The sequence below is a fragment of the Abramis brama genome, assembly GCF_963993115.1.
Source record: "Abramis brama genome assembly, chromosome: 3".
Taxonomy (NCBI): Eukaryota; Metazoa; Chordata; class Actinopteri; order Cypriniformes; family Leuciscidae; genus Abramis; species Abramis brama.
The window spans coordinates 27,428,038-27,444,555 of record NC_139965.1 but is presented as its reverse complement, the minus strand read 5'-3'; the positions used below and the strand labels follow the sequence as shown (position 1 = coordinate 27,444,555).

General features: G+C 38.7%; 2 protein-coding genes across 9 annotated transcripts in view; both read left to right on the top strand.

The window, feature by feature from the left end:
• Positions 1–381: 381 nt before the first annotated feature.
• Positions 382–6,765, top strand: skor1a (SKI family transcriptional corepressor 1a; the record flags this gene model as incomplete). 8 transcript variants are annotated; one of them, XM_084109282.1, is made up of 8 exons in its annotated part: positions 382–580; positions 1,673–3,368; positions 4,036–4,126; positions 4,296–4,376; positions 4,481–4,549; positions 5,128–5,202; positions 5,293–5,367; positions 5,940–6,765. In XM_084109282.1, 7 exons carry the CDS (start codon positions 1,683–1,685, stop codon positions 6,035–6,037), a joined length of 2,175 nt encoding a protein of 724 aa, XP_083965408.1. In that variant the 3' UTR covers positions 6,038–6,765. The 8 variants fall into 8 exon arrangements, with proteins under 8 accessions (XP_083965408.1, XP_083965414.1, XP_083965407.1 ...); XM_084109288.1 differs by lacking the exon at positions 382–580 and adding an exon at positions 5,532–5,597 and having other exon boundaries at positions 1,677–3,368; positions 5,940–6,169; XM_084109281.1 differs by lacking the exon at positions 382–580 and adding an exon at positions 5,532–5,597 and having other exon boundaries at positions 1,683–3,368; positions 5,943–6,169.
• Positions 6,766–7,740: 975 nt separating this feature from the next.
• pias1a (protein inhibitor of activated STAT, 1a) overlaps positions 7,741–16,518 on the top strand; it is a 47,395-nt gene continuing 38,617 nt past the window's right edge. The window contains exon 1 of the mRNA XM_084109293.1: positions 7,741–7,779. Coding sequence (XP_083965419.1) covers positions 7,756–7,779 — 24 coding nt within the window. The 5' untranslated portion in view covers positions 7,741–7,755. The remainder of the gene's footprint in view (positions 7,780–16,518) is intronic.

Sequence of the window (16,518 nt, the reverse complement as noted above, 5' to 3'; positions counted from 1 at the left end):
TTTTGGTGGCATATTTCTATCTATCTATCTATCTATCTATCTATCTATCTATCTATCTATCTATCTATCTATCTATCTATCTATCTATCTATCTATCCATCCATCCATCCATCCATCCATCTATCCATCCATCCATCTATCCATCTATCCATCTATCTATCCATCTATCCATCTATCTATCAAGCAGCTCAACTAATCTATCAAGCAGCTCAACTATAAATTGGCAGTGATCTTTGTTTTGGAGTAGTGGAAGCAAACGGTTAATACCAGAATCGGATTTGATCACAGTGGGTGTGCCTTCTTATTCTTTTTGGCGTCCCCTCTCTTGAAGTAGATCGCGCACAACCTATTAAGAAGAGGCACGAGCTCCGGGACTGCCATGTGGTCACTCGGCTCGCGCTCCCGTCACCACGCACGAGGGCTGAGTGGGATGGAAACTCTAAAGCTGTTTTGAGAGGGAAGACTCCAGCCTCGCAGTTCTCATCACGCACTACAGGCGGACGATTTGTCCTACTTGTTTTAGGCCTGTTAATTTGACGCAAACACACTCGCTCATTTGACTCCGTTTCTTCATAAAAAGGTAGGTTTCTTTTTTTTATATTTATGTTTTAGGTTATAATAAATTGTTCAAAATTATAATCAGCTTTGTATTTTCTTAAATTTACGCGCTTATTATTGTCAAAATAATTTCTGGTCTGCATTAAACGAAATGATTAGGACTCGGAAGAAAGATTAGCCTGTAATGTTTTAAAATATGCTGATCCTTGATTACGAAAGAGAATTTATTGCACCTAAATCAGGCGATTCAAAATAATACGACAAATCTAAAGAATATTTATACGTAAACATTAAAACATTAAGGAAACGAAAATATGTGCAGGACTGAAATATAAGGGCTCCTTGCGCAGTGGTTTAATTATAAATGAAAAACTTTTATTAACAGATCAAAGTCGAAAAACACAGGCTGTGTAATTAGCCTACACTGAAAGCGGCTTACAGCTTCTTTTCCTTGTTGCTAAGCTTATTGGAGTAGCTAAAAGATCCTTCCCTTCTGCCCCTTTGCGTATTAGCGCCGTAAGAGGCCTTTAAGTAATCGCTCCGGCTTCTTAGCCGATTTGGATACATTAAGCAATGATGCAGGCTCTCAGGTCAGAGAGTGCGAGCTTTTAAAGATAGTGTTAGATCCGTCAATATTGTCAACCTAAAAAGCCAAGTATTAATTTTAAATATGAATTAGTAGGCATAAAGCTGTTAATAATAGCTGTTAAAAGTGCTAACTAAAAATAACTGTAGCCTACAGTCTGTAACACAATTCTAAAATAATTATTGTAATTTTTAAAATAACATTTAGGCTATTATCTTGCAAAGGTAATTCTATAATAAAAAAATAAATAAAAAAAAATAACTAATTGGAAAGGAGACATGTTAAACAAACAAAAAAGCCAATACTGCCGTTTTTTTTTTTTTTTTTTATTTAGCCATTTTATTGAAATAATGCTGCAGGCCTATATTATGATACAAAATAAAGATAATAATTATAACGAATAACGTGTTTATATTAGGATAACGCTTAGGCTACACAAAGCAAACATTGATTGATAATAAAAAAAAATACAACTCCAGTTCTTGAATTGGAGTGTAATTTTTTACGTTTCTGACTCGTTCTTCACAGACTTCCAGGAATGGAGTCGATACCCGGTCAGCTTTCCACGGGACGAGATGCTTGCTCTTCCCCTAACTCGAAGCAAGAACTGCAGCCTTATTCTGGCAGCAGCTCGCTGAAGCCAAATCAAGTGAGTGAGGCTGCGCTGTACGGAGTGCCCATCGTCTCTTTGGTCATCGACGGCCAGGAAAGACTGTGTCTGGCGCAGATTTCCAACACTTTACTGAAGAATTACAGCTACAACGAAATCCACAACAGACGCGTGGCGCTTGGAATTACGTGTGTGCAGTGCACACCGGTGCAGCTGGAGATCCTGAGGCGCGCGGGGGCCATGCCCATCTCCTCGCGCCGCTGTGGCATGATTACCAAACGCGAGGCCGAGCGCCTCTGCAAATCTTTCCTCGGGGCTCACAACCCTCCCAAATTACCCGAGAATTTTGCATTCGATGTTTCACACGAGTGCGCCTGGGGCAGCCGAGGAAGCTTCATACCTGCGAGGTACAACAGCTCCAGGGCAAAATGCATCAAGTGCACCTATTGTAATATGTATTTTTCACCCAACAAATTTATATTTCACTCGCACCGCACACCTGAGTCTAAATACACACAGCCGGACGCGGCCAATTTTAATTCATGGAGACGCCATCTAAAACTCACCGACAAAAGCTTGTCTGATGACATTTGTCACGCGTGGGAGGACGTCAAGGCCATGTTTAACGGCGGGAGCCGGAAACGGGCAATGCCGGGGAGTGGATCAGAAATGTCCTCCCCGCTCAAACCGCAGGCCTCTGGTAACATCACGCAGACCGCTTCCCCTGACATTCCTCACAAAACTTTGCGCTGCGACGACAACCGTGGTAACCTCGGTTTAACCAACAGCGTGCGTAACTACCCGGTCATTCCTGTGCCTAGTAAGAGTTTCGGCATGCTCCAGAAGATCCCGCCACCCATCTTCCCGCATCCGTATAGCTTCCCAGCATTTGGACTGTGTCAAAAGAAGGACGATGGAGTTGGTGAGCAGAACAAGACTAATGTACCTGGTGTGTTCTGGCCAGGTGCGAAGGACGGTATCTATCCATCGTTCCCCATGTTTTGGCCCACCGCGGGCAGCCTGCCGCTCTCATCCTATCAACCAACACAACTAAAACCGCACACGGAGCTCATGAGTGCCCGGCAAACCGAAGCTGAGATGTCAGAAAGCGAGCGGGGAGGAAACACACCTAGAGACAGTCTGTTCGACAGCGAGCGCTGCTCCAGCTCGCAGTCCCTAAGGAACGACGAGGACAAATCTGGGGACGAGGCCAGGTCAAGTGAGGGTCAACCCAGCACCCCCAGAAAGTTGAGCTATATTTCTGCGTTCAGACCAGTCGTTAAAGATGCAGAGAGCATAGCCAAGCTCTACGGAAACAGGGACGCGTACAGCGGAGCTCATCCTGGCCATTTGTCGCCAGACTTTGTTAGTGAGAGCTCCAGCTACAGATCAGCCTCTCCGTGTGTGGATAGCGGGGAAGAACCAGATGTGGACGTGGAGACGCACAGAATTCCAGATGATGAGGAGTCTATACAACTTTCCGTGGACGATCGGCAAAGTCCCGTGGGAGAAAACAGTCAAACGCCGCAGCCGGACGATTGCAGTGACGCGGGGTCCCCTGAACACAATCACAACAAGCAGGTGGCAAAGAAGAAAGATGCCATTGCTTACGATGTGAGTCACACAAACTATCATATTCAATGGTTTTTAAACCATCTGAATCTATCCGGTACTAAAACGTCAAATACATATCTACAGCTTAGTGTAAAATGATTTTGAATCAACAAATTGGCACACTGAATAAAATAAGTAATTGCTCCGAATGGCACTTGTCTGATACAGCAGTCTTTCAGCTCTAATAGCGAGTGATGATGACGCCTAATTATGAGCCTATGGACTCTACATTTCTACTTTTCTATTTGTAAACACTTTGTAATTTGTGTTGTTATGGATACAGCTCGTTTAAATTCTGTTTATTAGTGTAGAACGATCTAAATAAAAGAACACAGCGGCGCGTAATTATAGTAAATTAAATGTTTAGAATGAATGGTCATTTCTGTTGTCGCCCGCGGGCTATTAGTGCATTGGTTTAAGGGTTCCCCTGTGGTTACTGCACAAATGATTCTCTTTGTCTGTCCATCTGACCGAATTTACCTTGTAATACGAGTAATTTGCCTTGATGTTGCCAAATAGCCTATTTGTAGATCATTATTATCATTAATAGCTAGGCCTACTATTAAACGCAGTCTGTTGTCTGACGCATGGTTGCGTAAGAAAAAGAAAGAAAATGATGCATAATTGGGCTTGTATTTATTTTTTAATGTTTGGATAATTTTTGCAGGTGTACTCAAATGAAAAGGAGGGAGCATCTCTTCAAAGCACACTGCCATGTTTGGCCTCTAAACTTCCTCGCGCCGTGCCGCAAACAAATGGTAAGGCAATTTAATAAACTGAGATTTAAACGTAGGCTATAATTCATTAGTTTTATATATTCTACATCATTTGAACAACTTTTATTTTGATCAATTTATAGAGAAATTATAGGCTATTGAATTATGCACACTGAATAAGTGACCTGCTAACAAAAATATTTCCCTTTAGATTCACACATTTCAACTGACGACGAATGTGAATCACAAAAATCCAGTTCGGACCAAATAAGCGTTAGCAAAGAGAACCCAAGTGAGTAGCAGATCTAAAAAATATTGTATCGTTCTTGTTTTTTTCCCCCTAACTATATTAGCTTACATCTTTGTAATAATAATATATTTCTTATTTTATGGCAGGCGATGCTGCATTGAGAAGAACTGATAACAGATTTAATTTCGAGAAAGACATCGAAAATATGGCGAAAGGTACACGAGAGTTAACATTTAGACGTTTTACACAATTTTGAGCTGTGTTATTGCATTGTATTCTAAACCAAGGTGTTACAAAATAACTTGACCAATTACAAATAGCCTAGGCTACTGGATGCCAATATATTTTCATGATTAATTATTTACACACAGATTCAGCAAGGCATTGTCTATTTTTAAGGCAGATATAGAGGCCTTTTTGTGTAGCCATGTTTCTCCCTTTTATGCACGCATTATGCATTTAAAAATGAGTGTAATCGCTACGGTTGTGTATTACTGAGAATTGTCCTTGAACTGCAGACGATCCACATTGCCAAGCTCGTTTTCCACACACCCCTCAGGCAATTGTCCTAATTATTTTGCAATGTCATGCTTGAGAACACGGGGACCGTGTGTTTAGCCTTAGTAACCTAAATAGCGCTATTAGACAAGAAAATCAAACAGAGAGTGAAAATGCATGATAAAAAAAAAAATCTGAAAAAAGATTGCAGCTTACTCAAAAGCTATTGAGATATGTGTGGTGATTAAAAGTCACAGTGGTATGATAAATTATGTGATTTCTATGGTTTCCACAGAGGAACTCCAAAAGCAGCTCTTGGAGCAAGTGGAGTTGAGAAAAAAACTGGAACGGGAATTTCAAAGTTTGAAAGGTAAGTGGATAGTATATTCACAACATGATTTTATTTGCTAGCCTACATGATTTCTTCGATTTATAACTTAACACGTGTTGACTCTAACAGATAATTTTCAGGATCAAATGAAGAGGGAACTGTCTTATCGAGAGGAGATGGTCCAGCAGCTGCAGATTGTACGAGGTAATGCAGATTTTTGTACTATTTACACAAAAAGGTCAGTTTAGAAAAAGTAACACTTGCATATTTTCAGAAAGACAAAATATTAGGTCACAGGGAATCTAAAACATTTAATGTTTGTGACCCACCTCAAATGATTTATTCATTTTTCTTTTTATTTTATTTAGACACATTGTGCAACGAGTTGGATCAGGAGAGAAAGGCTCGTTATGCAATTCAGCAGAAGCTTAAAGGTAATTTAGAAATATAGGCTACAATACACTATCATCCATTAAAGTGGAACGAAAAAGATTTTTTCACATCGTTCTAAGAGAATTACAAAAGAAATATGCAAGTGCTACTTTTTAAACGAATCACTCAAGGTAGCCTACTTAAAACGCATTAAAACATGTGTTTGATTAAGTGTAAATAATAGAAATGATTAGAGAGGAGTGTGATAGCTTTCTAATCTTCATGTATTAGTGCATCATATGTCATTGTGTGACGTACAGTATTTGGAGAATGTAGTTGCATGACTCAGTAAAGGATTAGCTGTTGTGCTGTGATTCTTTGAACTCAATCAACCTTTTCCCTAGAAGCTCACGACGCTCTTCACCATTTCTCCTGCAAAATGCTCACTCCACGCCACTGCACAGGGACCTGCACCTTTAAGTCACCCCTCTTACCACCTTAACTTAAAGCTGCATCCCAGGATCCCAGTGACATCTGTAAACCTCCCCTAAAGGAATTCTCCATTTACACTCCGTTTGAGAGGTTCACGGTGTGTGTGTGCACACTGAACACTGAGGACTGCTGAATCACAATCCATCCATGGCAAGTGGCATTTGAACAGTCTACTGTGGATGAAAGTGTCTAGGATTGCTTAAGGAAAACAGAGTAAAACTAACCAGAGGATTAGTACAATAAACGTTCAAATAATTATACTGTTACTTGTGTAAATAGGTTGATTTTTTTAAACAATACAATCCATAATATGTGGCAATGTGCAATGAACTGTATAATGTGAAATTTCATAAACTGGAATTGATTATTCTCATTATTTATGTGTTTTTAACATGTAATTGTTTTTCTCTAAATGAATTCACTGATGTGCTATCCCAAATTAATTGTGTATCATCAATATTAAGCACTTTAAATAAGCAACATTTCAGACCAATCTATCCAAAATTATTCAAAATCAGCTGTATGTCATATTTATGTATAGCCTACAACAAACACAAGTTTGAACAAGCACTTATCCCATATTTCCCATAAACAATTGAGAATACAGCAAAAGTTGCTCAAACTAAATGTCATAAGACCTCTGGAGAGTTTCTTTTCTTTCTTTCTTTCTTTTTTTTGTCAAAAATAAAATGATCTCTTGCCTCATTCTTCAATAAAAAGTCAAAGCCACAAGTATTGACTCGTGAATTCAAGCTATTTCCTTCACATTTGTAATACTTTTTAACTGTCATGAATTAAATAAAATATTTTATCACACAAATTCAAAATCCAGAAACTGTAGGCTTATTGGCCACTTGAAAACATTTGCCTGATGCATAGGCTACCCTAAGACGAATAAAATATATACGCCTATATTGAACAGCAATATTTAAATATGTTATGCCTATTGGTCCTTTCCAAACAATACATCTTAATTTCCAATAAATATATGTTTAGCCAGCAAAATGTGTTCAGTAGCCTACTATTTTTTATAGAGCTGCACACTGCAAGGGCGTCTATTACTGTTGTGAAATACAACACTTCCATCTAGTGGTGAAAACAGACACTGCACATTCCAATGGGTTTATTCGTGCACGAATGTTCTATTTGGAGCGTTCGAATACACTATTCTGTTAAACAGGGCTATGAAAGTAAGATATATGGTTCACATAGAAGATCTGAATTACGTTCTCAAAGACGACAGTCAAAAAAATACATCTGAATATGAAATTAGCTTCGGCGGGAGTTGTTTAAACTTTGTTTATTGTCAAATAAACACGTGATAGGCTACTTCTGCAATGGTACCCTTTAATTACAGACAGTGTGTTTAATTTGATTATCCACTAATTCAATGCTGGCATGTGCACCCACCTCTGTAGAAAGGTATTTATACTTGTGGGCCATTAAAATACAGGAGACAAAATGCTGATTCAAAGAAATACTTTGTAATGACTGAAAACAACGTTCGGATAAATATAATCTATTTGAATGCACGCATTTTAAAGGCTTCACTTTCCAACATGATACTTGTAGTAAGCATGCTTTCTCCCAACATCATAGAAGTTTTCCACGCAGCATTTTAGGCACTAACTTACTCGTTGAAAAACGTGCGAGCGGTTACGCCGGCAACGAGCAGCGCGTGCATACCACGTGACCCGACAGCTTCACGCCTGCGCTAGCAGTCACAAGATGGCGGAGAGTGCGGAACTAAAGGTAAAACGCTGCGCTCAATTTCCAGTCGGATAGTGTGTAGGGATATCTTATTGTACCCTCAGAAGTACGCGTACTACTTACCTGCTGTATCAAGAGGCCGTTATTATGCATTTAACCTCTGTTCTCGTAGCCAAAGTTGCATGAGAAATGATTTTGCAGTGGAGCTCTTGTAGAAAGCTTTCAGCGTGTTATTGTTGATGTAGAGGGAGCTGTCTGTCCACCGCTCTCCTCAGGGGAATTACTAACTTTAACTCTTTTCTCCCTAATAACTCACGCTAAGAGTATCTGTTGAAAATCAGTCTCAGACTCCGGGTATTTTAATATTTACTGCTAGTAGACCGTATGTGTGGATTTTTATGGTTAATATGTGATGTAGTCGCCTGTACTTGTGGATTTGCTAGAAAGCTCCACCACTTCGCGTGCTGGGCGCGAGCGCTGTTGACGTGCTGTCAATCAAGTTAGAGGAAGTGCACGAGCACCGTCACTCAGATTTCAGCACCGAAACAACACCTGACCATTGCAGTCTATCATCAAACTTCAGTCAGATGTTATTACATAGATGCTCAGTGAACATTTAAGTTCACCATCCTTAAGCTTCGATACCAGTCGATAAGGCTGAACAAGCTTTGTCTTCTTAAAAAAGTTACAATATTGCATGATTAATTTAAAGCGTTATTTGACCCAAAATGTAAAAAAACTTATGTGGGACAAAAGTATGAGATTTTAGGCAGAATGACAGCCTCAGTCTCGATTCGCTTTATTGTGTGGAAAAAGGATATTATGAAAGTGAATGGTGACTGTAGCTGTCTTGCTGATTCTATTGTGTTTCACAAAAGACAATAGGCTTATGTCATTTATAACGAATTTTGCTGTGGTTGCATGAACTAACCATTTAAGTTTAATGTATTATGTTAATGACAGGTGTTGCATGACTGTGATGCTCTGGTGATGTCTTGAATCTTTATTAAGAGGGTCCTAACTGGAAAATAATATTCCACAACATGCTAAAGCACTATTAAGTTTTTCTCTCTCATTTGAGCAAACTGTGCATGTCCGATAAAGCTTTTTGATTTGTGTCTATGGAAACTGAAGTCCTCTGCACATTGGAAAAAAGGTCACACTGTTTCAAATGTCTGTGCTTTTGTGATTTGTGCTGCTGTCTTTTATTCATTCTCATTCAAGGTTTCATCTGGTATTTTTGCTTTATTGTAAAGTAGGGGGAAAAAAGGGATTTAGTCCTCTGGTCCTGTCTTTCTACTTATTCATTTCTTACATACTGACCTACTGTTTGGTCAGTGTCTTTAGCAGGTCCACTTACAAGTGCAGAGATTAAATTGTAAGCCAAAATTAGATTCTCTTTTTACTTTGCTTGCAAAAATATTTAATGGTTACTTAAAGGCAGTAATGAGCAACTATACACACACTGTTATTTTGGGATTGGCCGAAGGTGTGGATGAGGTAGACTTGCCCACATGTTGCTTACTGGACTGATATTCATCATGCCTTCTAGGTCTCTAGCTCTGTCTCTGCACTTCTGCAGTCTTAAACTCAGTTTTAGATTAGAATGCAGATTACAGTCTAATCTGAGCTGTAGGCCTATATTTAGTTAGCTTTTTTGTGCTTTGAGGCATTTGACAAAAATTCAGACCGTGTTCCTGGTAAACTCAATCGACTCTTTGCATGCTCACTACTACCTATGTATTTCCGCTGATATCTCAGTGCTACGTTAGCTTCCTTTATACTAGTATTCTCCCATAGCAGACTGTGGTAGTAGGAAACTCTTTCTGTATTTCTAATAACTGTAGATCACAACAAATTATATTATTATATTTAGTGCTGTCAAATCGATTAATCGCATCTAACATAAAAGTTTTTGTTTATATAATATATGTGTGTGTCGGCTATATATTAATATACAGGGTTTTTCCTGTCTCAAAACAAGGCGGCGGTGGTAAAACCGTGATCATTCTGATCATATTTTAATAGTAAGATAGTTTGATTTTTAATTTCGGAAGGCTATCATATATTGTCTTTCCCACATTATTTGCGTTGGTGGACCGTGGTACCTCTAGTACCTTAACTTTAATAAAATTTCCCCCCTAATTTTATTAAATGTATGCTTCATCTTTCATTTCAAATTCTTAAATCTGAAATTAAATTAGAGTAATAAGGCACTATATGGCTGTAACCAATCAAATTAAATAATTTACACTGAAAAATTAAACCGTATTAAATGAGATTATGAGATTGTTTGGAAAGTAATAATACTATACAAATAAGAAATTTCGAAAAGAATGATACTTTGAAACTAAACCGCCAGTAGGTGGCGGCAGGTGACTGTCTTAATGAGTGAGTCATTGAGTCGTTCATTCAAACGATTCTTTCAAACAGCTGATTTATTCAGAATGAGGCGGTTGTTTATGAATAGGCAATTGAATCTTTGACTCAACCGATTCGTTCAAAACGCTGAAAATCATTAAGTAATGAAAACTCGGTTATTTGTCCGGTTGGGCAAGTAAAATTCTCTTTCACTTGTTCCTTCAAAAAAATCCACGTGTCCCGCACAAGCGTTAATGTCGAACCCTGATATGTTTTCCTTGATTGGTTTTCCCAGAAGAGAATTAGGCTACATTGTTGAAAACGAATGTAAAAGAGTGACGCACGATTATTGCGTTTTACCGTGATGATGAACCGCCACGGTGTAAAATGGTATCTGAGCATGTGACTGCCTATCTGAGTTTTGTCGAATTTGACGGAGGCGGCCATATAATGTGTGTATGTGTCTGTGTGTATATGTTTACACACACACACACACACACACACACACACACACACACACACACACACACACACACACACACACACACACACACACACACACACACACATATATTTATATATAAATATAATAATACATATATACACATAAGTAAACAATATTTGTCACTTGCTCTCTTATTTGAACTTTTGTAATTAAAATAGATTTGTGTTTTGATCATGTTTTAAATGAGCAAAGTTAAAAACGCATGCATTGAAGTTATACCAACTAGTATATTGCTGCATCATCAAATAATTTCTATTGAACATGGATTGGATCCATTTAAAATTCAGCAGGCCAACATCAGTACAACAGAACAAAGATAAATATGAAATAAACAGAGCTTTTCAGGAAGGCACAACAGTAATTTTCAGGTACAGAAATAAAGTAATCAAATGAAAAATATATTCTTCATTGAATAAATGAAATAGGCCTATACATTAACCATTATTTAAGTTAATAAAGTTATTTGGTCAAGAATATTGAGCAATTATTATTATTATTTTTTTTATGTTTGATTAACATTAAAGTCCCAATGAGATTAAAATTGAATTTTTTTGGCTTTTAGTATGAATATGTTAGCCTTAATGTTATCTATAAGCTAATGTGCTCCAAAACAATGGAAAAATTTGCATTTAGAAGATATAAGCATTCAAAACTTAGTCTCTCACTTCTAACCAATATGGATCAACGGTTTTGACATCACGCTGCACTTCAGACTCTCATCAGATTTTCTGTCCAATCAAATGCTCTCTAGAATCTGAAGCGTCCCACCCCCTGCACAATAAATAGACACTGAAGCTGCAGCTGAAATCGGTCACTTGTTCACACACTATTACCATTTTCTATATGGTGAATGGCGCATAGTGCACTATATAGAGGATAGGGAACAATTCAGACAGTGTTATGTATATGTAAAGTGTATATGCTTTCCAGTGAGGCGAATGAAGTCTGGTTTTGCATTAGTCTCACGCAAAACGCCACAGCACGCACACATTCTGCTCCGGCCCAGAGACACGATAGCACAGAGTGGATCATATGCATGAGTCGGCGCATACCAGAAAACATATCGGACCTATTTAAATTCAACACAGCATGCTATATTTTAAAGCGATATGATTAGGAGGAGAAAAGGTTAGATAGACTCAGCATTAGAAACAGCACTAATGAGTGCCAAAGAGGAACAAAATCACTTTCACAGACTTTACCCTGACTTTTCCAAGCTGGTGGAATGATCTTTCCAACTCTACCCGAGCTACTGAGTCTTTAGCCATTTTCAAGAAACTGAAGAAGCATCAAGCAACACTTGACCCATTAATACTAACACTTACTACTACTCATTATCTATTAATAAAAAAACCCCAAAAAAACCTTGCTACGTGTGCTGTGCTGGACTAACTGGGACTGGACACGGCACTTGCAAATTTGTGCCCTGTTGTTGGTTTGATTGCTTGCTTCTATTGCTCTCCAAATTTGTATCCAAATTTGCTTTGGATAAAAGCACCTGCTTAATGATTAAATGTAAATGTAAAAACACCGGTGCCGTGCACCAACATAAATTTCAAAACTACACAAATAACACTTTTCAAACTACACACCCTCAGCATGATTATGATCATTGTTTTGCTTTAGTAACAGTTTCATATTAAATCTTAAAGAGGAATCTATTAGACTGTGGCTGTCATAGGCTGTCAAATGCGGCTTTACCGAGCTCAACGGCTCTGGCCGAGCTGTGATATAAGTGAAACGCTATTGGCTATTTTAAAAAAGGGGAGGAGCAGCTCGATATGTCCCATCCTGGCTTCCTGTTTTAGTGGACATTACATCAACACATTGAAAAACGCTGCGCGTTACAAGACATTTCAGTGGGCCTTTAAAACAGACAGCAGCGCAGCAGGGATATTAGGCTGCTGACACTTTAAGAACTGCACGGATCCAATTTACTGATACACAAGCGCTTTATTTCTCAACTGTTTACGTTCATTTAAGACATAACAAAATATGTTTACAAGGATACTCTCAAAGACAGGCTTTTTGATATCAGTTTGTGTGATTTAGAAGAAGTGAATGAGAACTCAATTCAGTATTTGCGGCTTTCCGGGCGCGCACTTTGGATGTGTGCGCACACAAATCAGTAAGTAACCGTTCTGTCATTTGTCCCGATCGTTGTTCTCTCTGGCACCGGGCAGTCCATATTGTCGAGCCCTGCTGTATTTTGTATAGATTTCATTTTGTTTTAGCAAGTATTTAATTATTTTACCCAGAAAAAAATGTTGGAGTATGCCACAGACATTATACAACTCAGCGCCTCCACGCAGTTCATTAATAAATCATCTTATAGCTGAAATGCCAATGTTTTTAAATTGATCTAAAATCATCCGATAAATATCGGCAGCCAATACATCGTTACGTCTCTAACAATATTTATAATATTGTCTATAGTAAACAACATTTTAGTATATTATATTAGTAATGAGTTCCAGAAACTCAAAAAAAAAAAAAAAACCTTCTGTGTAAAGGTGGATCATATCAATTCAACATTGATTTGTTTATTCTGTTATTGGACACTTCCTGTGCTTAATTTTCGGACAATTTCCATACACTTCCCTGCACTGGAGGTAGCGGTGGCTGCTGAGACAAAATAGGGAAGCGATTGTGCATAGAGTCCATTGAATTAACTCAGTAGTGATATGTTAGGAGGTCCCCGGGATTGTATGTATAAAATTTTTTAAGAATTGATAATTGCAACAGAATCTCCTTTTTAGTCATGGATCAGATTACTTATTTAACTTCACAATTTTCGGTCAGAGGATTTGGAGAATGATATTCGCATCTATCTGGTGCTGATTTATATAATAGTGATTAGGTAAGAGTTGATGTAACCTAAGCTGTTTTTAAAGCATGCGAATTTTGCATAGTCCTGTTGCCTACCTGCAGGAATTATCAGCTGTGGGTCTAGATGTTTTACTGTAGTGTTTTTGGATGTTGCTGTATGTCAGTACAAAGAAAATATTACTTTGAGTGTGCACGCACGCATTTCCTCGATTCATTATTTTATCCATTTGATAAGATCCACACACGCTCATACTGATGTGCTCATTCCCTGTAGCCAGCTATATCCGTCCACACAAATAGCCTCCATCAACACAGAGGTGATTAAGGTGGGGATTGTGGTTGTGTGTGTGTGTGTGTGTGTGTGTGTGTGTGTGTGTTTTTTTATTATATCTCCCTTCAGCAGATGTTCTCTTACCTGGCTCTAGCTCCTGTACCAATTTCCTGGGGGTTTAGCTCACACTGCACATTCTCACACACAATGCAGCACATAACCAAATACTGGAAAATAGAAATTTCTAAAATGTGGAATCATCCTACTGATCTGGGGTCATTTGCTGCTATTATGGCTTTTATAATATGTGTAGTCAGCTCAGCAATCATGCTCTGTTAGGACTGTCGTCTAAATCGTGTATTAAACTCTCCCTGTCTCCACTCAGCATACTTCACACTGTCACAGCATTATAGATGAATGAGGTTTAGATTTAAGACACGATGAGCTCCACATGCCCAACAAATTAGATTTTATGTTTTTAAAGCTGCCAAGTGACAGTGATGCACATGCAGACTGACTGAATAAAGAGGATGCTGAGAAGCTCGTACTCTCGCTCTCTCTGTGATTTGTTTGTACTTGGGTTTTTTGTAAATGCAGGTTATAGATCTTATTGTGAACCATTCATCCCTGTATATGTTTCATATTGTATTATTATTTTTTAGACCTTGTAATAATTAATCATATTTTGTTATTTTGGTGAAAAAGACTTTTGTCTGGTCAAGTATACAGTGAGGAAAATAAGTATTTGAACACCCTGCTATTTTGCAAGTTCTCCCACTTGGAAATCATGGAGGGGTCTGAAATTGTCATCGTGCATGTCCACTGTGAGAGACATAATCTAAAAAAGAAATCCAGAAATCACAATATATGATTTTTTAACTATTTATTTGTATGATACAGCTGCAAATAAGTATTTGAACACCTGAGAAAATCAATGTTAATATTTGGTACAGTAGCCTTTGTTTGCAATTACAGAGGTCAAACGTTTCCTGTAGCTTTTCACCAGGTTTGCACACACTGCAGGAGGGATTTTGGCCCACTCCTCCACACAGATCTTCTCTAGATCAGTCAGGTTTCTGGGCTGTCGCTGAGAAACACGGAGTTTGAGCTCCCTCCAAAGATTCTCTATTGGGTTTAGGTCTGGAGACTGGCTAGGCCATGCCAGAACCTTGATATGCTTCTTACAGAGCCACTCCTTGGTTATCCTGGCTGTGTGCTTCGGGTCATTGTCATGTTGGAAGACCCAGCCTCGACCCATCTTCAATGCTCTAACTGAGGGAAGGAGGTTGTTCCCCAAAATCTCGCAATACATGGCCCCGGTCATCCTCTCCTTAATACAGTGCAGTCGACCTGTCCCATGTGCAGAAAAACACCCCCAAAGCATGATGCTACCACCCCCATGCTTCACACCCCCATGGTGTTCTTGGGATGGTACTCATCATTCTTCTTCCTCCAAACACGTTTAGTGGAATTATGACCAAAAAGTTCTATTTTGGTCTCTTCTGACCACATGACTTTCTCCCATGACTCCTCTGGATCATCCAAATGGTCATTGGCAAACTTAAGACGGGCCTTGACATGTGCTGGTTTAAGCAGGGGAACCTTCCGTGCCATGCATGATTTCAGACCATGACGTCTTAAGTGTATTACCAACAGTAACCTTGGAAACGGTGGTCCCAGCTCTTTTCAGGTCATTGACCAGCTCCTCCCGTGTAGTTCTGGGCTGATTTCTCACCTTTCTTAGGATCATTGAGACCCCACGAGGTGAGATCTTGCATGGAGCCCCAGTCCGAGGGAGACTGACAGTCATGTTTAGCTTCTTCCATTTTCTAATGATTGCTCCAACAGTGGACCTTTTTTCACCAAGCTGCTTGGCAATTTCCCCGTAGCCCTTTCCAGCCTTGTGGAGGTGTACAATTTTGTCTCTAGTGTCTTTGGACAGCTCTTTGGTCTTGGCCATGTTAGTAGTTGGATTCTTACTGATTGTATGGGGTGGACAGGTGTCTTTATGTAGCTAACGATCTCAAACAGGTGCATCTAATTTAGGATAATAAATGGAGTGGAGGTGGACATTTTAAAGACAGACTAACAGGTCTTTGAGGGTCAGAATTCTAGCTGATAGACAGGTGTTCAAATACTTATTTGCAGCTGTATCATACAAATAAATAGTTAAAAAATCATATATTGTGATTTCTGGATTTTGTTTTTTAGATTATGTCTCTCACAGTGGACATGCACCTACAATGACAATTTCAGACCCCTCCATGATTTCCAAGTGGGAGAACTTGCAAAATAGCAGGGTGTTCAAATACTTATTTTCCTCACTGTATATGCTGGACTTCTTCAATTATTTAGTCAGTTTTAAACCCAAAATATTGACTGCAAGCTTACATTCATTTTTGGGTGCAACAGCCACATCTCACAATCCAATCAACAACCGATGGATAGAGCCAAAACATCGCCTTACATTTTCTTCTTTTTCAGTAATCTATTACACTCAGATTTACGTCACAATACGGAAGAAAATATCTCTCGCTACTTCTGTTTCATTGTGAATTTAAGAGATGTGTAAGGTCATGCTAATCACGTAAAACGTCTTATCTTGAAGTGCACATTTTTACCACCCTACAACTATCATTAGTGTTTTTTGCATTTAGTGGTTTGGAAATGCATTTGGTGATAAATATAACTCAATATAATTTTCTGCACAGGAACAATGATGTGCGTTCTCTTCCAGGAAAATAAAGCTCAAGTGTGCTTTGGACACTGGTTTGTGTTTTGGATTCAGAGGTTTGGTCTGAATTTGCAAAAAGTC